Consider the following 17,909-nt stretch of genomic DNA (forward strand, 5'->3'; position numbering starts at 1 on the left):
GAAATTATGTAATTAAATACTGTATTCGCACATTTTAGGATACTGTGTTAGAATACATTAATTTTGAAAAGTCTAGTTTGCTCTGTGCAAAAGTCCTGTATAACCATAGACTGTAAAAAAAAATAGTTTATACCAGAGAATGTCTAATGAGGTGTGTATACTCACAGTGACACACAGGAACTAAATGTTAATTTATCGGAGCCAAGTCGGAATCATTTCAGCAGCGCACCTCATGTTTGAACTTTCACCCCTTCGTTTTCTTTTGTTTTGATGTCGCTGAGCATCATTTAGGCCACCAAACACCGGTTTTTACTATCTGTTTACTTATGGTACAGCCCTAATGGACACACTGAGTATGTTTCAAATACGTCGATTCTAACTGCTGCTCAAATGTAAAGCTCGTTTAAAATCTATTTTCAACTGAATCAGTCGCGCTAACTCGCTGACGTTAGCTACCCAGCTTCAACATGAAGCTTTATTTACTCCCATTTTTCTAATATCCCCTTTAAGAACGGGTCGACAGTCAATACATTCAACAACAGAGTGTGGTTTTAATTCCTCTAACGTCTTTGAGAAGGTAACTGTTTATTGTTGTTTTAATGATAGCGTAAATGTTGAGAATGCTTAGCAACGTCAACGTTCACTCGCTATCATAGCAACGCATGTTACCTTGTCAACTGTTTAATAGCTAGACTATACAACTGATTAGTACAACTGTCACAAGTTCCACTATAACTTAAGAGTTTAAGATTATGTTCACCGCCCCCGTTGGGCTGTGGTTGCATCTTATTGTAGAAGAATCGACTGGATTCACACTTTACATATTGCTTGAAAACTTGAATTTTGTTTCTGTTTAAAGTGGGTATCATGTTACATCTGTAAGATCTTCTGGTTGTATATTCACAGCCGGTTTCGTAGTTTAAGACAACAGAGCACGACGGTGTAGATCTTTCAATGGGCGAGGAGAAGCCAGAACCACTGGATTTTGTGAAGGACTTTCAGGAGTACCTGAGTCAACAGACCCAACATGTCAACATGATATCTGGCTCTGTCATCGGAGGGAAAGACAGCGAGGATCTCCAAGGGGGTAATGCTTAGATGACCTTCCAGTGTGTTGTTTTTAGACTTGACTAAATATAATGTTCCCAAAAAGAAAATTCTGTCATTACTCCCCCTTATGTCGTTTCAAAAATGTAAGACTTTCGTTCATCTTCAGAAAACAAAGAGAGATTTCTGTCCCTCCATTTACAGCTACGCATCTGAAACTTGGCCACTTCAAAAAGTTCATAAAGAAATTGTAAAACTAATCCATGTGAATTGAACGGGTTATTCCAAAATTCCTGAAGAGACTCGATCGCTTCATATTCTTCTATAAAATATTGAATTTAGGCTTTTATTCACAGAAAAACATTTACCAGCAAACATAAACAGAAGCTCAAAGGTGCTGCTGAGAATGAACCTCATTGGGTCTCGCATGTCAAGCGAACAGGTTTGAGCTTCAGTTTACCACAACTGATGTGTGAGTTGATACATGTTTAATATGCGAGTAAAAGCCTAAGTTTCATCTGTACATCATACAAGGCGATTGGGTCTCTTTAGAAAATTTGGACTAAACTGCTCAATTCACATGGATTAGTTTTATGATCTCTTTATAAACTTTTTGAAGCATCAAAGTGTCAGTTGCAAAGCTGTCAATGGACGGACAGAAAGCTCTCAGATTTGATTAAAAATATCTTCATTTGTGTTCTGTGTGTAAATAATGACAGAATTTGTTGGTGTCTTAAACCATCCCTTTAAGCTCTCATTCGGTAGGTGCTAGTTTGAGACCAAATGTTGGTTTGTAGTTATTTATAAACTTTTAAAGTTATTTATTTATTTTAAGTATTTAAATATTTATTTATTATTTTTTTTGAATTATTTGTCTCCTAGTTCAAACCATGCTGTAGGGATCCCAATGTTGTTACCTTTTTGTTATTTTGGAATGAATTAAACAATAAATTAAAGGTACAGTAAGTATGACATTTTTTGTTCAAAATTAATAACATTTTAATAATTTGTCAATACATCATCATTCCTTTCAAAACGTGTTTTTGTTTACCCTGATTCACTATGGTAAGGGCAGGATGGTTTTCACAGGAAATTGCATACATACGTCACTCTCCGTGGGCGTGTAGTCATATCCATAGACAGAGAAAAGTTTCTCCAGCTACTTTGGCATAGGTTAGTTTTCACAACGAGCGAGAAAGGATGACATGGAGCAGAATAGAATCTGCTGACCGTCGAAGAGCTTCTATTAAAATAAGAATCAACATTGGGTTGGCTTTTTGGAGATGGCGAGAACTCAGGGATTTGAAATGTTGTAAAAGTGAAGCGGGGATGGTGTTTTTTACTCAACAAGTAAGGCATTTTATTGAACAGATAAATTGCCATGTGTAGCTCTAACATAGTTCATTGTAAAGCATTATCTATTGTGAGCAATTTATTACAATTAAAATAAATACAAAAGTTACATAGTTTACCTTTAGGTTATTTTATTATAGATTAACATGTCCAACAGTTTTCTCAGCATTTGGATTTATGCCTCTAATTCTTAAAAAAAGTGGACCTTATTTGTGGAAAGTGTCTGCTGATTCTAGTGTGCTGAATGCAAACCTCTATTATAACTTATCTTTAAAGTTATAACTTTAATATCTTGATGTATGTCTTGATCTTAGTAATTTTCTGTTCTTGTTTTCTTACCTTAAAGAACTTGGCCAGAATGGCCTGGAGCACCCAGCAGTGGACATGTCCTTAGAGGATAGTTCAGGGATGTTAGTGGATGGCTTTGAGAGAACATATGATGGCAAACTCAAGTGCCGCTATTGCAACTACGCCACTAGAGGCACTGCAAGGTTAATCGAACACATTCGCATCCACACAGGTAAGACTGTAAACTGATCTTAAACTTTAGTTGCACTCTGACTACTTATATAGATGCTCTTTGGTCTTTTCATCAGCTTACCAAGTACATAAGATGCTCTCTCTCTCTTCCTCCAGGTGAAAAACCCCATAGATGCCACTTGTGTCCTTTCGCCTCAGCGTACGAGCGCCACCTGGAGGCACACATGCGCTCTCACACGGGTGAGAAGCCCTACAAATGTGAGCTGTGCTCTTTCCGCTGCAGCGATCGCAGTAACCTTTCTCATCACCGGCGTCGAAGACACAAACTCCTTCCCATGAAGGGCGCACGCTCTGCTATCTCACACCGAAAAATGCTCAGTGTCCTCCAGAAGAGAGGAAACTCTCTGGGTTATGGCCGTCGGCTGCTTATCAACCTCAGCCCGCCATCCATGGTATTGCAAAAGCCCAATTTAGAGCAGCATCACTTGGGTGACTTCGGTCATGATCTGCCTCCTCACGCCCATCTCCATCAGGAGGTCTTTAACAGTCTAGGAAAGGATGCGCAAGTTGGTGGAGCAATTGGAAGTGGCTCTAGGGAGGACCAGGACATGGTTTTGGACAACCCGCTGAACCAGCTTTCGACTTTGGCCGGTCAGCTTGCAAGCATCCCGTCTGAAGCCCAAGGTGCACCGGTATCTCCCGGAGCAGAATCTCTACCCGACGAAAAACCCACATTCCTCGTCCAGCAGCCTGTGATGGCACCCGCTGCCGTCTCTGTCAGCGCGGCTCAAGCTTCTTCTCCCATCACCCCCGAGCCCCGACCGGCAGCACACAGTGGCTGTAGCCCAGGGGTGGGACCCTGCAGCGAGAGAACCAGCACTCCCAGCGGTACCAACAGCCAGCCAGGGACGCCCACACCAGTACAGGACCCCCAGATGCTCCACCACTGCCCCCACTGTCACATATATTTCCCCGACAACATCCTCTACACCATCCACATGGGTTGCCATGGATACGAGAACCCTTTTCAGTGTAACATATGCGGACACAGATGCAGAAACAGCTATGACTTTGCCTGTCACTTTGCAAGAGGCCAGCACAAATAAGGACACATGGGTGTTGCTTGGCCCTGTTTTACATCATAATACAATTATAGTATCTGGAACCTTCCAAAGACAAAATTGGTTGACTATTTTATTGGAACTGTTATTGGTATGAAGAAGTCAGTAAGCCACATTTAGAGTGTACATTTCTTGGTCTTTGAAAAGGCAAGAAATGTGAATGCTAATGGTGTTCTCGCATCAAAAACTACCATCCCATTTTCCCAACTTCACAATCATTCAGAACACAGATTTTGCCTCAACTCTCTTTTATAAGTGCCAGAGTTCAGTAATCAGTGCCTACAGTTATTTTCTGAAAGTTGACACTTTACCTTTTTTTGTATTATTATTATTATTATTTTTACATTTGGAATTCAGTGACATGAACGACAGTAAATGTTATGGCTATTCTTACGCTTTAGTTTAAATGTTGTAACATGACATTGCCACATTTAATATTTCTTTCCTCTTAATTTATGATAAATTATCGCAAATTATTACTTGCTTATTGGTTGAGAGAGCTACATTATTTTGGCTTGACTTAAATCAAAAAGGTTGAGATTGAAAAGAAAATGTATAGCACAGATAGGTAACCTGGCTGTTTAGCAGTGAGAAATAGTGTCCTGTAGGGTTGTTGTTCAAATTGATCATTTTAGTGACCTGAGGTCTTCTTACTTAGCACCATAGCACATGGCTGTATACACTGTTTTTTTAAAGCAGTGTTAATGATTGTGTTTGAGCAGTGTGGGCACACTGTTCTCTCTTTCATTCTCTCGCCCTCATCGCTACCACCTGTGCCATGCTGTATTTGTTATTTGTAATGTTTTTGGAAATGTCTGTGGTGCTACTATTTAAACATTTCATATTTCTGTCTGCATAATGAACTAAATTATCAGAAAAGTATTGAATAACTTGTTTTGGTGGATTTGATGTTGAATGTCAATAAACCTGACTTATGCGACGTGTACTTTAATGATTGTTCGTTCTGTCATTTCATTCTCAAAACCAAAAAGGTAGGCCTTGCATTTCTTTCTGGTCCACATCTGACAAGTTGCCTAAATATCTTCCTGCTAATAAACCTTGAAAAGTCTATTGACTATCTTAGATCCACCCGAATATTTAGATTAAATCTCTAATTTAAATGTGTATAAAGAAAAACTGTAAATATAAAAACCTACATGTCTACAATGTATACAGTAAGGATGAAACAATTTTCTCGTTCACATCCCAGGTATGTGAATTATGACTGGTTAGCTGTATGGTCCATTACATTGTCATCAGCAACATAATTTGAGTTAATGGCTGTAAAATTAGAACGTCCATGTCATCATTGGTTTCAATGTCCTCGTGGTAGTTCTTCCCTGGAAAGATGTGACGCATTGGAACACCCACTGTAATACTGCACCATTCCATCTAAGAACAAATCATTTAGAAGGTCAAACTCAAATTTAAACTCAATGTGCAAGTCAGCAGCAGAATATGGAGCCTGGGGCTTATTTAAATATCATAATTTACCTTTTCGCTGATGTTTTTGCTGTAGAAGATCCTCCGTAAATTTGTTTTCACCAATGAACATGCTTGATCCACATTTTTCATGACAATGACCAGGGGCAACGCTGCAAAATATGCAGAAAATCAGGTTAGTAGGCTATATTCTGATTGATTTATTTCTATTTGGCAAGGATTAGGCAATAGTTTAATTAGGGCATTTAAGTAGCTTTTATAAACGTGGTTTAGGGTGAAAAAACACTGGTACTGTGCTTGTCCAACGCGTTCTCATCCCAATGCGTCATATACGACGCTTTTGCCAAAGCGTACATATCCTACGCACATGGCACCCTTTAGCGTAAATATAACACGCACAGAGTATGGGTAGGTTTAGGTCTGGGGTAGGGTTAGGGTTAGACCACTAGGAGGCGCCTTCGGCCCCATATATATCTGCGTCTCATATTTACGCTAAAGGGTGCCATGTTCGTATATATGTACGCTTTGGCAAATGGGTCGTATATGACGCCTTGGGATGAGGACGGGCTTCGCTTGTCGCTTGAGACAAAACAATCGGCACCGATATGTTATAAGATATTTCAGTGCAAATTGATTTCAGTTAAAATAGCTCAAACGTGCATTCTAGTTTGACTAGCTTAAACCTTGTCTGTGAAACCGGGGGATAAAGTTTCATATTAATCTGCTTTCATTTTCTAATTAATCTTTTTGAAATTTCATTTATTTGAAATGTTTGCACAGTGCCTTTTTTGTTTTGTACAGTTTTAACAGTTACTATAAATGTGCTTAAGATGATTAAATGACCTCAAAGGAAATGCAACATCTTAAATGCTCATGGCATATAGGTTATGTTGTAATTGTCTCTAAACTGCTAAATCTGGTTTTATTTCAAGATGATGTTTGAATTAATTTAATATTAACAGTAATAATAGTAGTAAATTTGGTTTTGATGTAAGTCTTTAGACTGTTGATGAAAGAGCAACCAATGTCTTAGACTTTTGACTTTCTAACGAATATTTTTTTTTTTTCCAAAAACACTTTAATCTGTGAGTTGGATTCTATCAACTATAATGTAGCCTACACTATACAGTAAACCTTATCAGAGAGTATTGGCTCCTTAATGTAGCATGTATCATCTGAGGATAATGGTTTTGTTTTTGTGAAGCTATTTTTTTTTTTAAATGCACCTTTTCATCTGACAGGGATTATGTTATAAATAAAACTGTGTAGAAGGCCGTCTAACTCGACCCATTTTAGTTAAATGCAATACATTTCTCATATGTATTTTCTCGTTATTTCATCTGACTCCATAAATGAAAAAAGGCTTTAATGATATCTGTGCATCATTAAATGTGAGCGAATGTTTTACTATTCTTCTAAACTCTTGAATGAAAATAATGTCAAAGTCAATTAGAATAATCAAATGTCACAATTTAATATGTCAGGTAAATGTATCATTATAATTTCATAATGAATTCAAGGATAATCAATGCAAAACATCAAATGCTCTAGATTAAAGAGGAAAAAGTTTACCCGACAAGAAATGCGTGAGGCTGAGAGTCTTGTAACTCTCAGCCTCACGGGCCGATCTCAGATACACAAAAGGCCCCGAGCTCTCGCTGCGTTTCATTATATACCCAGACCTCATTTCAAATCTAAACATCATCCACAGTGGTGAGTCACCATTTGCTAGCAGTTGAAAATTAGCATTCAGTCAAATGGTCAGAAGGTGTTAACTCAAAGACACACACTCCATTGTGGAAGATGTTTCTAAACTTCCTAAGAACTTTATTACCTTTTGGTTTACTTCTTTGGGAATGAGACATTTGTGCCAGGCGCAGCGAGACCTTTCAAATAATACCAAACATGTATAAAACTCGATGATAATCATTCACATTAAACCATTTAGATTCTTGTGTGGGTTTGGGAGATCTCTGCCAGGATGAAGAATGGGGGAGAGAAATGTAGATTAGGATGAGGGAGGTGAGACCTTCGTCTCAATAGTGCATGAGGGGGAGTTCAAATGTTAATTTCCTTTGTTTTCTCAGAGAGTGGCCCTCTCTTAAAGTCCTTCCAGGTTTTCCAGTCTTACAACTGCAAAATAAATATTTAGCTAGTCTTCTCTAATCACTCTGCAACTAAAACTATGGAAATATGATGTGAAATATAAACTTTGAAACTTTTACCACCAATTCTGTCACCCACACCACCAATTCTGTCACTCTTCACTGCTTGTTATCCATCATTTGAAGGCATTGTTAACAGAGTTTATGAAACTTGATTTACCTAAGCCATTTGGACCAATTCATATATTTTTGGCATGGATTGATTGCTTTTATGTCTTGTATTAAAGAGTCTTTTGAAAAGTCTATTTGCACTCTTCATCATCTTACCAAGTTCATGAGATGTTCTCTATTCTTCCAGGTAAAATCCCCATAGATGCCACTTGTGTCCTTTCGCACATGCGCTCTCACACTGGCGAGAATAGTACCATGCCTCCGCAATTGCAGTAACGTTTCATTAAGCCACATTTGAAGTGTAAAGATTGGACTTTGACAATGTTAGAAATGCTGATGCAATTTGTAACAGAGGTCAGTGTGTGAAGGCCAAGTAGGCCTATATTTTTTTAAATACATGTTTTCTTTTTTTTATCCAGTTGAACTCTTATGATTCAACAAACCAATGCCAGTGTCAAATATTCAACAACAAAAAATGTATTCAGTAAGAAGTGTAGTCTATTTTCTTATTTTCAATAAAATATTAGAAGAGTATAATCATGCTTTTAAATTCCGGTCAGGAATACTGTTGGGTAGATGCTTATTGTATCATATAGCTACTAATTCTGCAGAACCACGGCCCTATACGTGACAGCAGTTTCAGGCCAGCAGTTTCAGACCAGAATTTGGTTTTGCAGAACCATATATGACAGCTTTATTGTTACAGTTAAGCCTTTCTGGTGGAATAAAGTTGTTCAGAGTCAGAGCAACCACAAAACAGATTCAGTAAATTGCACATGATCCACATAATTGTAAATTCAAGATTTGTTAACTTAAATATCACAAAATGAGGAAGTCTCTGAACTTTGGGGGTCAAATGAGCAAATGAGGTTTACGGAATTTAGCTAACCAAAGTCTATTCAAAATTATAAATAAGCAATGATGTAAATAAAGAAACAATTTAAAACACTGCATATATTAAATTATAAGCTATAATAAATTAGGCCAAAATGAAACACAGATTATAAAGACATAATGTAAGAAATAAATTGCAGCCTGTGGCATCAAGTTGTTGCTGGTAGTAATTTGCAGAAACAAGTTTTCATTGAAATTTTTTTTTTTTTACATTTTATTTTTTTACATTTTTACTTTTACATTTTTCTGTTGTTTTTTATATTAAACATATTTTCTACCCTCTAAACCCTTTTGCAACTTTACATTTTAATTAAAACACAATTTAAGTCACTTTCCTCATTCATCAAACAGACTCCATGCACATTTTGTTTTGCTTTGTAAAATATATAACTGTAATTTCCTCATCCAACACTTGATTTAGAGCAGTGGTTCTCAAACTTTTTGGTCAGCTTGAGATGCGGTCCGCTGAAGGTTTGGCTTAAGAGGTGCTTATATATATATATATATATGGCGAAGATCTATGTCGGGCTTGTTCAGACGGTATGAAATTCAGAGGAACTGGCATTAAATCAAATTGTAAAACAGTCATTTTACCTCTTTCAATATCTGAAAATTATATCAAAGAAGAAATGGTCTTGTTGTTATTTTGTAACACGCGTTGTGTCCTATTGGACAATGCTGTTAAAATCCTGTTCTTGTTATATATCCACAAATGCTTTTGCTCTGAGTTAAATAATTTTACTGATTCCTTGTCTAAATTACAAACAAACTATCACGTTTAGTTAGTATTAATTTAATTTTCATGGACTTTTAGTTTGTTTCTCTTCAGTTTCCTGTTTCCTTTGTTCTGGTTTCCCGCCACTATCAGTTGTCATAGATATTAATTTAACGAAAACACCTGTTTGCAATTAAGTTTGTCACCTTGTGTATTTAAGTTTTTCAGTTTCTTGGGGTCATTGTCCGGTATTGTTTGTACCGGACAGTTGTTTTTATTGTTTTGCGCACTGCTTTGTTTGTGTTCTTGTTATTGCATTATCTAAGTTGTCCATGTAAATAAATCAAGTTATATATATGAGTCTACTTTGCTCACCTTCTTCATCCCTGGGATAAAACATGACACAAACAAAAAAACAAATCCCTTACATTTAGATAAGATATATGATTAAGGTGTCCATTACAATATAGCCAGTATTTTGGTTTAGTTATTTTTTTTCCTCTCTCTCTGTACCTTCATGTCATCCCTGCATCAATCCAGTACAGTCACACACTGGGTTGGTTTCACTTTAAGTTCAAATGAGTACAAGAACATATTTAAATTCTTAAAATCAGAATTCTTAATGATGTCGTAGATATCAATTAATTCCACTTTCACATATGATGCTGGAGGGCGTCGCATTTAAGAATTAAAAGGTCTCACCATTTCACACAGGTTTTAAAGATTTAAATATGGATATTTTTCTTACACAAAAGCATCGTTTCACTTCAGAAGGCCTTTATTAACCCCCTGGAGTTGCGTGGAGCACTTTTATGATAGATAGATGCACTTTTTGGATGGATGCATTTTGACGGAAAATATTCAGCAATTCACTGCCATTATAAAGCTTGGAAGAGCCAGGACATTTGTCCACGTAGAATCCGACTTCTGGGTTCTACGTCTGAATGGCGGCTCATTACTGGCCGGCATTACACGCATCACACACATGACCATGAGAATGACGTGGAAGAGAAGAGATTGTTGAATAATGTTGTTATTTTTTTATTTTTTATTTTTCGGACAAAAAGTATTCTCGTCGCTTCATAATATTAAGGTTGAACTACTGTAGTCACATGGACTATTTTAACAATGTTTTTACTACATTTCTGGGCCTTGACAAAACAATGGAGTTTTGTAAAAAAATAATAATAATAACTTGTGTGAGAGAGAAAGAAATAATTAAAAAAGTTTATGCTAAACTAAATGTATCTCCCTGATATATATATTTTTTTACTTCAATCTTCAAAAGTAAATAATTTAATACAGAAATAATTTTTATTGTCTTTTGTACCTTACATGATCTTGTTTCATTTCAAAGAGGCACAATGAATGCAGACAACAGTGACAAGAACAGCTGTTTAGAAATGCTTTATTGAATTGCAAAAATACAACTTGTCTTTAGATCCATTTGCTGATTGGTTAATAAAGATTGATTGGTAATGATTAAGGTGATGATGGAGAAGATGATCAGTTAATTCCTTTGACTTCTCAGACTTCTTCACACCAAGCCTTGAATGACAGTGACTGGACAGTTGTTAGTTAAAGGCTCCATGTTAATAAATCAAAAACTGGCAGATAAATTAATTCGAAAACATACCTGCTACTGGCCTCTGACCTTTGAGTTTGATTGGCCCCAGCGTCATAGTATTGGTGTGGTAGGTGCTGTCAAGGGATCTCTTGCGACGGAAGCGGCAACCTTTGCGGCAGCGAGAGTTGTAATCGTTATCGGGGCAGATGATCACTTTACACTGCAGGTACACGTAGGCATGAGTCCGGAGGAACTTGAAAGCCTGGAAACGGAACTGAGCATAATAGTGCTGACCGCTGGTGTAGGAATAATATGTGTTGTCTCTGGGACATCTACAAAAGATAAAATAAGAGAAATTACTTGGATTTGAAAGATAAATAAATTTGGACTACGGTCAAACTCAGTCACATTGAGTTAGTTTCACTATTAATGCAAAGAAGTACAAGAACTAAAGTAGGTAGAACATAATTCTTACTAATACTGTCTCACCCGTTACGCAGCAGGTCATAGGAACGATCTTTGAAGTCATTGGGATTTGGAGATGCTACACAGGTGTCCAAGAAGAGATCCAGGCTGTAGTCAGGCCTGTTTAGCTTCACTTGAACATACAGAAACTGGTTCAGGTTCACTTCATATGGAGAGTCATAAATTTGTTGGTAGAAACTGCTGGAGGTGTAGAAGGCTATGCTGGCATTGAAGCGGCCCGTTCCTGTGATGTTGGCATTGATGTTCTCCCTGGCCTTGTAGAATATCTGGACCATAGTGTCCGGCTCCATTCGGCAGCCCACATGTAGTAGGAACTGTGACTGACGAGTGATCTCACCCGACTGAGACTGAGATGCCCGCACATTGTTGGTGTAGGACACATAACCGTTCATCATCTAGGAGAGAGAGACAGAGAGCAGGTGATCTTGTGTGGTAAACATGCTACTCAATGATGCTTACATTTATGGTTTCTAACTAATCTGACACAGCATATTCAAGCATTAAAAGCTGACAGCTACTGACAAAATTTTTCAATTTTGGCAATAGAAAACAGAAGTAACGGCATTTATATCAGCACTGGAGCCATGCTGCATCTGACACACATATAGATCATACCTCTTTGGCGGTTCCACATGTATTGATATTGAAGCTGAACACAACCTCAGTACTGGTAATACTGGGTCTGCAAAGATGATCATCCACATAAATATCATTTCCACTGAATCCAAGTGAGTTCAGGTAAGACCGTTGAATGACAATGACCATATTGTCTGAGCAAGCCACACGACCTGCAAAGCAAAGAGTTTCATCCCATCAATGTAATTTTGCACTTTTAAAGTATTTATTTCATTTCGGGAATTACAAAAGGTGATTGTTTATACTTTTTAAAAATTATTTTGTTTAGCAAAAATGAAAAACAAATATGGTAACAGAAGGGATCAAATACAAGTTACAGTGTAGCTGTGTAACATAGTTATTTCAAAAAGAGACTTTGAAGTACCTTCATTTGCAGTCAGAGAGCTTGTGAAAAAGGCCTTAAAACCATGGCTGACACCAGAATAGTCACTTCTGAAGACAACAGTCAGGTAGCGTGAAGAAGAGTGAAACACCTGGTTGGTGGTGTCATTGAAGCAGACCTTTCCCAGCTGTGAATGACCAGTGGAAGAGCCGTCATGTACAGAGATGTAGTCACAGTTACAGCAGCGCTCCAATCTGAAAGAAACAGAAACAGACAAAATGTTAACCCAATCAGAAAAGAGGAACCCTATTGAACAATGTTGTTCATCATCCGTACTTCGGAGGACAACACCAACCCTACTCCAGTCCCAGAGCCCAGTCGCGGACAATGAGCCAGTAGAGCCATCTGAGCCTTACCCCGACCCGGAGCCTGAACCCAGCGATACATCTGACCAGGTGTGCGAGTCGGCAACATTGCCTGTCCCAGAGGGAGCACGAGGGCATGGAATGGAGCCCTCGTGCTCCATTCCAGCTGCTACTGGCCTCTGACTGTGAATTGGAGGTAATTGAGAAGGTGATACCCCTTTTTCTCCTGACCCTGCTGGTCCCTCCCAGCTTAAACTTCCTGTGTCCCTAGAGTTCCCTTCCAACCTCCCTCTCCAACCTCCTCTGCCTAAGCCAGCCAGTTCCCCGACCCTACCACTGCTTGTTCCTTTCAGTCCCTCGGTGCATCCTCAGTTGATTCCATCCAGTAGTGTGGATCTGCCTCGGACCAGCTCTGCCTAGGCTTGAGGATCCCCTGTCTCCGCCTCCTGCCACCGAGCCCCAAACTTCACCTCGGGCCTTCTACCCATTGGTTCCGCCTTGGCTCCATGCTCCCTCGTCTCACCGTGGCCTGTCATACCACCAGCTCCACCGGGCTCCCTTGTCCCTCTGGCTCCGCCTAGGTCATGCACAGTGGTGACTGCTGGTCTTTCAAAGAGGGGAAGCTCATTTTCAGCCTACATCATAAAAATTGTCTATTTATTTATAGCCTAGCTACCCTAGCCTACTGTATGAATGAATGAATGAATGAATGAATGAATGAATGAATGAACAAACAAGCTAAAAAAAAGTCAACGGACTCGACGGACGAAATGTGGGAATTAGGTTAAACTGAAACAAGGAATGTGGTGTATAATTATGTGAAATGTATGATGAAAATTGGCTAGCAATTTCTCCAAGCAAAAGACAAGAAATAGGTTGCAGCTGTTTGTCTTTCAACTACACTTGCAAAATCCGCGATGGGACTAAGCTTGAATAGCTTCAGCACCAGCGACTTTTTATGGTACAAAATCGCTCCCAATCAAAAGGAGATGCAGTCTTTCGACAAACCCTCCAATCATCACGCAGAAATCCGGAGTTCAGGCCAGCCCACTCCCACATTCACCCCCAGAGATGCTGAGCGTCCGTGGGCGGGACATAATCTCAGTATTTATCCAATCACTGTCTAGTTTTGAAGCACTGAAAAAAAAAACAGTTTGAAGCAGCCCTATTGAAGTCAATTGACGCTAGGCTTCAACAGGGAAATGCACTGTGATGGTATGGGAATGTGTGAGAAGGAAATCGAGTCAGCCGACCTGCTATATGTAGCTGATTCTGAACAAACTCGTCTTCGAGATGAACGTGGCCTAGGTTCCTGCCTGACTACTCCTGCTCCTGGCTCCCCCCACACTCCACTCCACACAATTTTTGAGATGTACTTTGGAATCAGTAGCCGGCTACAATTTGTAAGTAATCTACCCAGCATAAAGATACAGACTGATGTCTAGCTAGATAAAGAGATAGATGCCTCTCACTTACTGCACATCAGCAAATGACAGGAAGATCCTCTGTCCTTGCTGAGCAGAGATATACCACACACAGTAGGCATTGTCATGGTAATAGTTTGGGTAGTTTGGACTGGAAAACAGCCCAGAACCATAGAGGTGTCCTCCACACTGAGGGTGAGAAACTGGTAATCATGAAGAAACAAAATGTGCTCAATTTTACAGGTTACAAATAAGTTTCATAAGAATCAGATTATAATGTTATCTGAATTTAGCCTCAGACGTTACAAAAACTAGTGACAGTTGTACCTGCTGTCAAGTCTCTCCTCGTTGTATACGATGGACAATACCCTGATTGAAGGAAGGAAGATAAAACTGAATGAGTATGAACCAGAAGTGTCATGTCTGAGTCTTCAAGAGTGGTTTAGACTTACAGTGAAAGTCAGGGCAACACTTGCCATAGTACTGACAGTCGTGGGTGCATGAGCAGCTGCTGAAGTTGTGTCCACAGTTATACATGCAGGAGGAATATTCTGTATCAGAGGGAGGAACAGATTTTTACTCATAATGTCATCAATATATGGGTGTGATTACACACTATTGGGTCACATATTGGTGTGTATATTTAGTTAGAAAAGCAAAACTGATTACTGCTTTTAAGTAAATGGTATTACATTCAACTGATCAATTTCATGTCATTAATCTCATTAGTGTCCCTTAAATTCAACTAAATGGCTGCAGCACCTGTTGTATCTGACCAGTAAGTTGTTGCTGTTGTCAGTTCAGTTGTTGAGCACAAGCCTGTTTAAAGAGAATAGATAACCCTGAAAAGGTAAGAAACAACACTACGATTCTCCTTTGATTTAGCAAAATCCATTTTGTCACAAAAAATACACTGACCCATGTGCTCACTACAGGAAAGATTAGTATTTTTGTTTACAGTATTTTATCTTAAAGTGTCTGACAGATCAAAGGGAACTCACTTTTGTAGTCAGGGCAACAGTTGCCATAGTTATGACAGTTGTAGGTGCATGAACAGCTACCCAGGTTGTATCCACAGTTATATCTGCAGGAGGGAGCTAGAGAGAGGAACAGAGTTTACTCATGATGTCATTAATGTATGATTAATGTAACTGAATGGAAGCAGCACCTGTTGTATCAACCCAGTATGTTGTTTCTGTTGTTGTTGCTGTTGTAGTTGAGCAGTAGCCTGTGAAAAGAGAATTGATAAAACTGAAGAAAAAAAGTAATTCTACATTGCCCAATTTGGCTTACCAAAGTCCATTTCATCATAGTAGGCTAAATACAATGAATCATCTGATCATGGCAGGAAAGGTTTGAGTTTTTGTTTATAGTAGGCTATTTCAAATGAAATTGTCCTGATGGAGGAACTCACTGTCGTAGTCAGGGCAACAGTTGCCATAATGTTGACAGTGGTCGTCACATCCACAGAGAGGAAGACTTTGGCCACAGTTATTCTCACAGGAGTATACATCTGTTGTTGAATGTATAGATATATGTTTTTGAGAAATTATTGCACTTTTCAGATGATCATCCATTGGCATTATAATGTCATATAATTACAGGCAGGTCTTGACTGCTTTAGTTATTACTTCGCCAAACGATTTCAGTTATTTCAAAGGTCCTTACAGCCAACAACAGCAAAAGAACCGAAACCCACAACGACACTGAACAATCAAATAAATATAGTAAACATAGGATAAAAATGGCAAATTATTTCCATGCTTTTTTTACATTTTATTATGTACGGAAAGCATATGCTGTCTTCTCCCTCTGTCTCTTCCATTCAAATGCACACACATTCAGTAGCCTACAGACACACTCACACAGAAACGTGTAGTCAACTCCTGCTCTCAGTGGCTCAAGCCAAGCAGTAAACAAATTAGGCCACGTTTAGAGCTTACGGCTTGGGTTTAGATGCGTACACTCAATTGCGTTTTAAGGTCAAAAACCGGACTCAAAAATACATAATCTGAACATGTTTTGAGGTGTGGTAACCTTAGTAGCTAAGCGGAGTAATTGACTCCAGGCAGTTAAATTATTTGAAAATTAATGCACAATGTAAATTCGCATTACCACCTCGGGTACGTGCATTATTTTTCTAATAATTCAACGGCCTGTCGTTAATTATTCCTTACATAATGTCTGGTTAGAACTGAGCAAATAGAGAAAGGAGTTATCAAATAAGAGAGTCATTGGTGTACCTTCTGTAGGTGGCCATGTAGTTGACACAGAGCAGTAGTCTGTATAAAGGGAAAAGATGTGAAAATCAATTCAATATCTGGAAATACACTGCATTACCATATTTTCAAACCGTATACTCAGTATACAAGAGAGATTTGTGTATAGTATTTGTAACTATCTGATCAAGAGGAACTCACTGTCGTAGTCAGGGCAACAGTTGCCATAGTTATGACAGTTGTAGTTGCATGAGCAGCTGCCGAGGTTGTATCCACAGTTATACCTGCAGGAGGGGAAATCTAGCAGAGAGAGAGAAACAGATATTATCCATGAAGCCCTTAATACATGTATGACTACAATAGCCATATAAATGTGTGTGATCTTTGACTACAGGGACATCAGCATCTCTCAACCCAGGAAACCAGTAAAAGGTTTAAATCTGATAGACAGATTAGATGTAGGTGCACCTGTTGTAGTTGGCCAAGCCGTTGTCTGTGAGCAGTAGCCTGTATAAAGTAAAGTGATAGAGTTTTGTTGTACATTATTTATTGTAAATCTAAAGTTACATATGTGAACGCATGGATACAGAGCAGTAGTCTGTATAAAGGGAAAAGATGTGAAAATCAATTTAATATCTGGAAATACACAGCATTTGATATTTTCAAACCGTACACTCAGTATGCAAGAGAGATTTGTAACTATCTGATCAAGAGGAACTCACTGTCGTAGTCAGGGCAACAGTTGCCATATTTATGACAGTTGTAGTTGCATGAGCAGCTGCCGAGGTTGTATCCACAGTTATACCTGCAGGAGGGGAAATCTAGCAGAGAGGGAGAAACAGATATTATCCATGAAGCCCTTAATACATGTATGACTACAATAGCCATATATAAATGTGCGTGATGTTTGACTACTGGGACATCAGTCTCTCTCAACCCAGGAAACCAGTAAAAGGTTTAAATCTGATAGACAGATTAGATGTAGGTGCACCTGTTATAGTTGGCCAAGCCGTTGTCCGTGAGCAGTAGCCTGTATAAAGTAAAGTGATAGAGTTTTGTTGTACATTATGTATTGTAAATTTAAAGTTACATATATAAACGCATGGATACAAGAGAGATGTATGAATACTGATTGATCTGTAAGTGTCTGATCAGGAGGAACTCACTGTCGTAGTCATAACAACAGTTTGTATTGTCCTGGCAGGAATCATCACATGAACAAGTGCGAAAGGAGTATCCACAGTTATACCTGCATGAATTGGAATCTAACAAACAGAAAAGTAGATTTTAGCCATTAGATTATGAGTAGGAATGGGATTCGTAATGATTCAAACAATTCTGCTTTCTTAACTGTTATAACGATTCTTTAGTATTAGGAAACTAATTGTAAATTTATAAAAGGTGTTTACACAGGCTTTTAATGACATTAATGATAAAATACTACTGACAATATTCATATTTAGCCTATGAACCAGTCAGTAAGCACATTAAATTAAGCCTTAAATACATTTTAATATGTGCATCTGATTCAATAAACAGAAGCTGTTCATAAAAGTAATTC

General features: G+C 38.4%; 3 protein-coding genes across 4 annotated transcripts; 1 reads left to right on the plus strand and 2 right to left on the minus strand.

Annotated features, from left to right (window-relative positions):
• The first annotated feature begins 203 nt into the window (after positions 1–203).
• ikzf5 (IKAROS family zinc finger 5) lies at positions 204–4,953 on the plus strand. Of its 2 annotated transcripts, none has more exons than XM_077239399.1 (4): positions 204–577; positions 907–1,087; positions 2,747–2,920; positions 3,037–4,953. In XM_077239399.1, the coding sequence occupies exons 2-4, from the start codon at positions 955–957 to the stop codon at positions 3,984–3,986; spliced, it is 1,257 nt and encodes a 418-aa protein (XP_077095514.1). In that variant the 5' UTR covers positions 204–577; positions 907–954; the 3' UTR covers positions 3,987–4,953. The 2 variants fall into 2 exon arrangements, with proteins under 2 accessions (XP_077095514.1, XP_077095515.1); XM_077239400.1 differs by having other exon boundaries at positions 223–353.
• Positions 4,954–5,220: 267 nt separating this feature from the next.
• Positions 5,221–7,785, minus strand: ifi44e (interferon induced protein 44e; the record flags this gene model as incomplete). The annotated part of the gene is given in 7 exon segments (XM_077238192.1): positions 5,221–5,267; positions 5,270–5,393; positions 5,496–5,596; positions 6,540–6,558; positions 6,561–6,619; positions 7,670–7,707; positions 7,709–7,785. Coding segments are annotated over 7 exon segments (465 nt in total), but the record flags the coding sequence as incomplete, so codon positions are not given.
• A 3,000-nt stretch (positions 7,786–10,785) lies between these two features.
• On the minus strand, positions 10,786–17,643 carry LOC143746375 (CUB and zona pellucida-like domain-containing protein 1). The gene is made up of 13 exons (XM_077238193.1): positions 17,619–17,643; positions 17,071–17,169; positions 16,817–16,855; positions 15,544–15,642; positions 15,298–15,357; positions 14,582–14,680; positions 14,471–14,498; positions 14,182–14,337; positions 12,383–12,594; positions 11,998–12,170; positions 11,386–11,777; positions 10,966–11,228; positions 10,786–10,877 (listed from the first exon to the last, which is right to left on the minus strand). The coding sequence occupies exons 1-13, from the start codon at positions 17,641–17,643 to the stop codon at positions 10,867–10,869; spliced, it is 1,656 nt and encodes a 551-aa protein (XP_077094308.1). The 3' UTR covers positions 10,786–10,866.
• Between the last annotated feature and the right edge of the window lie 266 nt (positions 17,644–17,909).

The sequence above is a fragment of the Siphateles boraxobius genome, unplaced genomic scaffold (assembly GCF_051911475.1).
Source record: "Siphateles boraxobius isolate OS27281-9 unplaced genomic scaffold, OSU_SipBor_1 22, whole genome shotgun sequence".
Lineage (NCBI taxonomy): Eukaryota > Metazoa > Chordata > Actinopteri > Cypriniformes > Leuciscidae > Siphateles > Siphateles boraxobius.

What these genes read in the sequence shown, in the direction of transcription:
- ikzf5 (XM_077239399.1), top strand. Translation starts at nt 955, where the DNA reads ATGGGCGAGGAGAAGCCAGAACCACTGGATTTTGTGAAGGACTTTCAG. An exon ending in CAGCGAGGATCTCCAAGGGG is followed by an intron (nt 1,088 to 2,746) that starts GTAATGCTTAGA and finishes CTTACCTTAAAG; the next exon opens with AACTTGGCCAGAATGGCCTG. An exon ending in ACACATTCGCATCCACACAG is followed by an intron (nt 2,921 to 3,036) that starts GTAAGACTGTAA and finishes CTCTTCCTCCAG; the next exon opens with GTGAAAAACCCCATAGATGC.
- LOC143746375 (XM_077238193.1), bottom strand. Translation starts at nt 17,643, where the DNA reads ATGGCTAAAATCTACTTTTCTGTTT. An exon ending in CTGTTGCCCTGACTACGACA is followed by an intron (nt 16,856 to 17,070) that starts GTGAGTTCCTCT and finishes TACTTTATACAG; the next exon opens with GCTACTGCTCACAGACAACG. An exon ending in TATGACCTGCTGCGTAACGG is followed by an intron (nt 11,229 to 11,385) that starts GTGAGACAGTAT and finishes TATCTTTTGTAG; the next exon opens with ATGTCCCAGAGACAACACAT.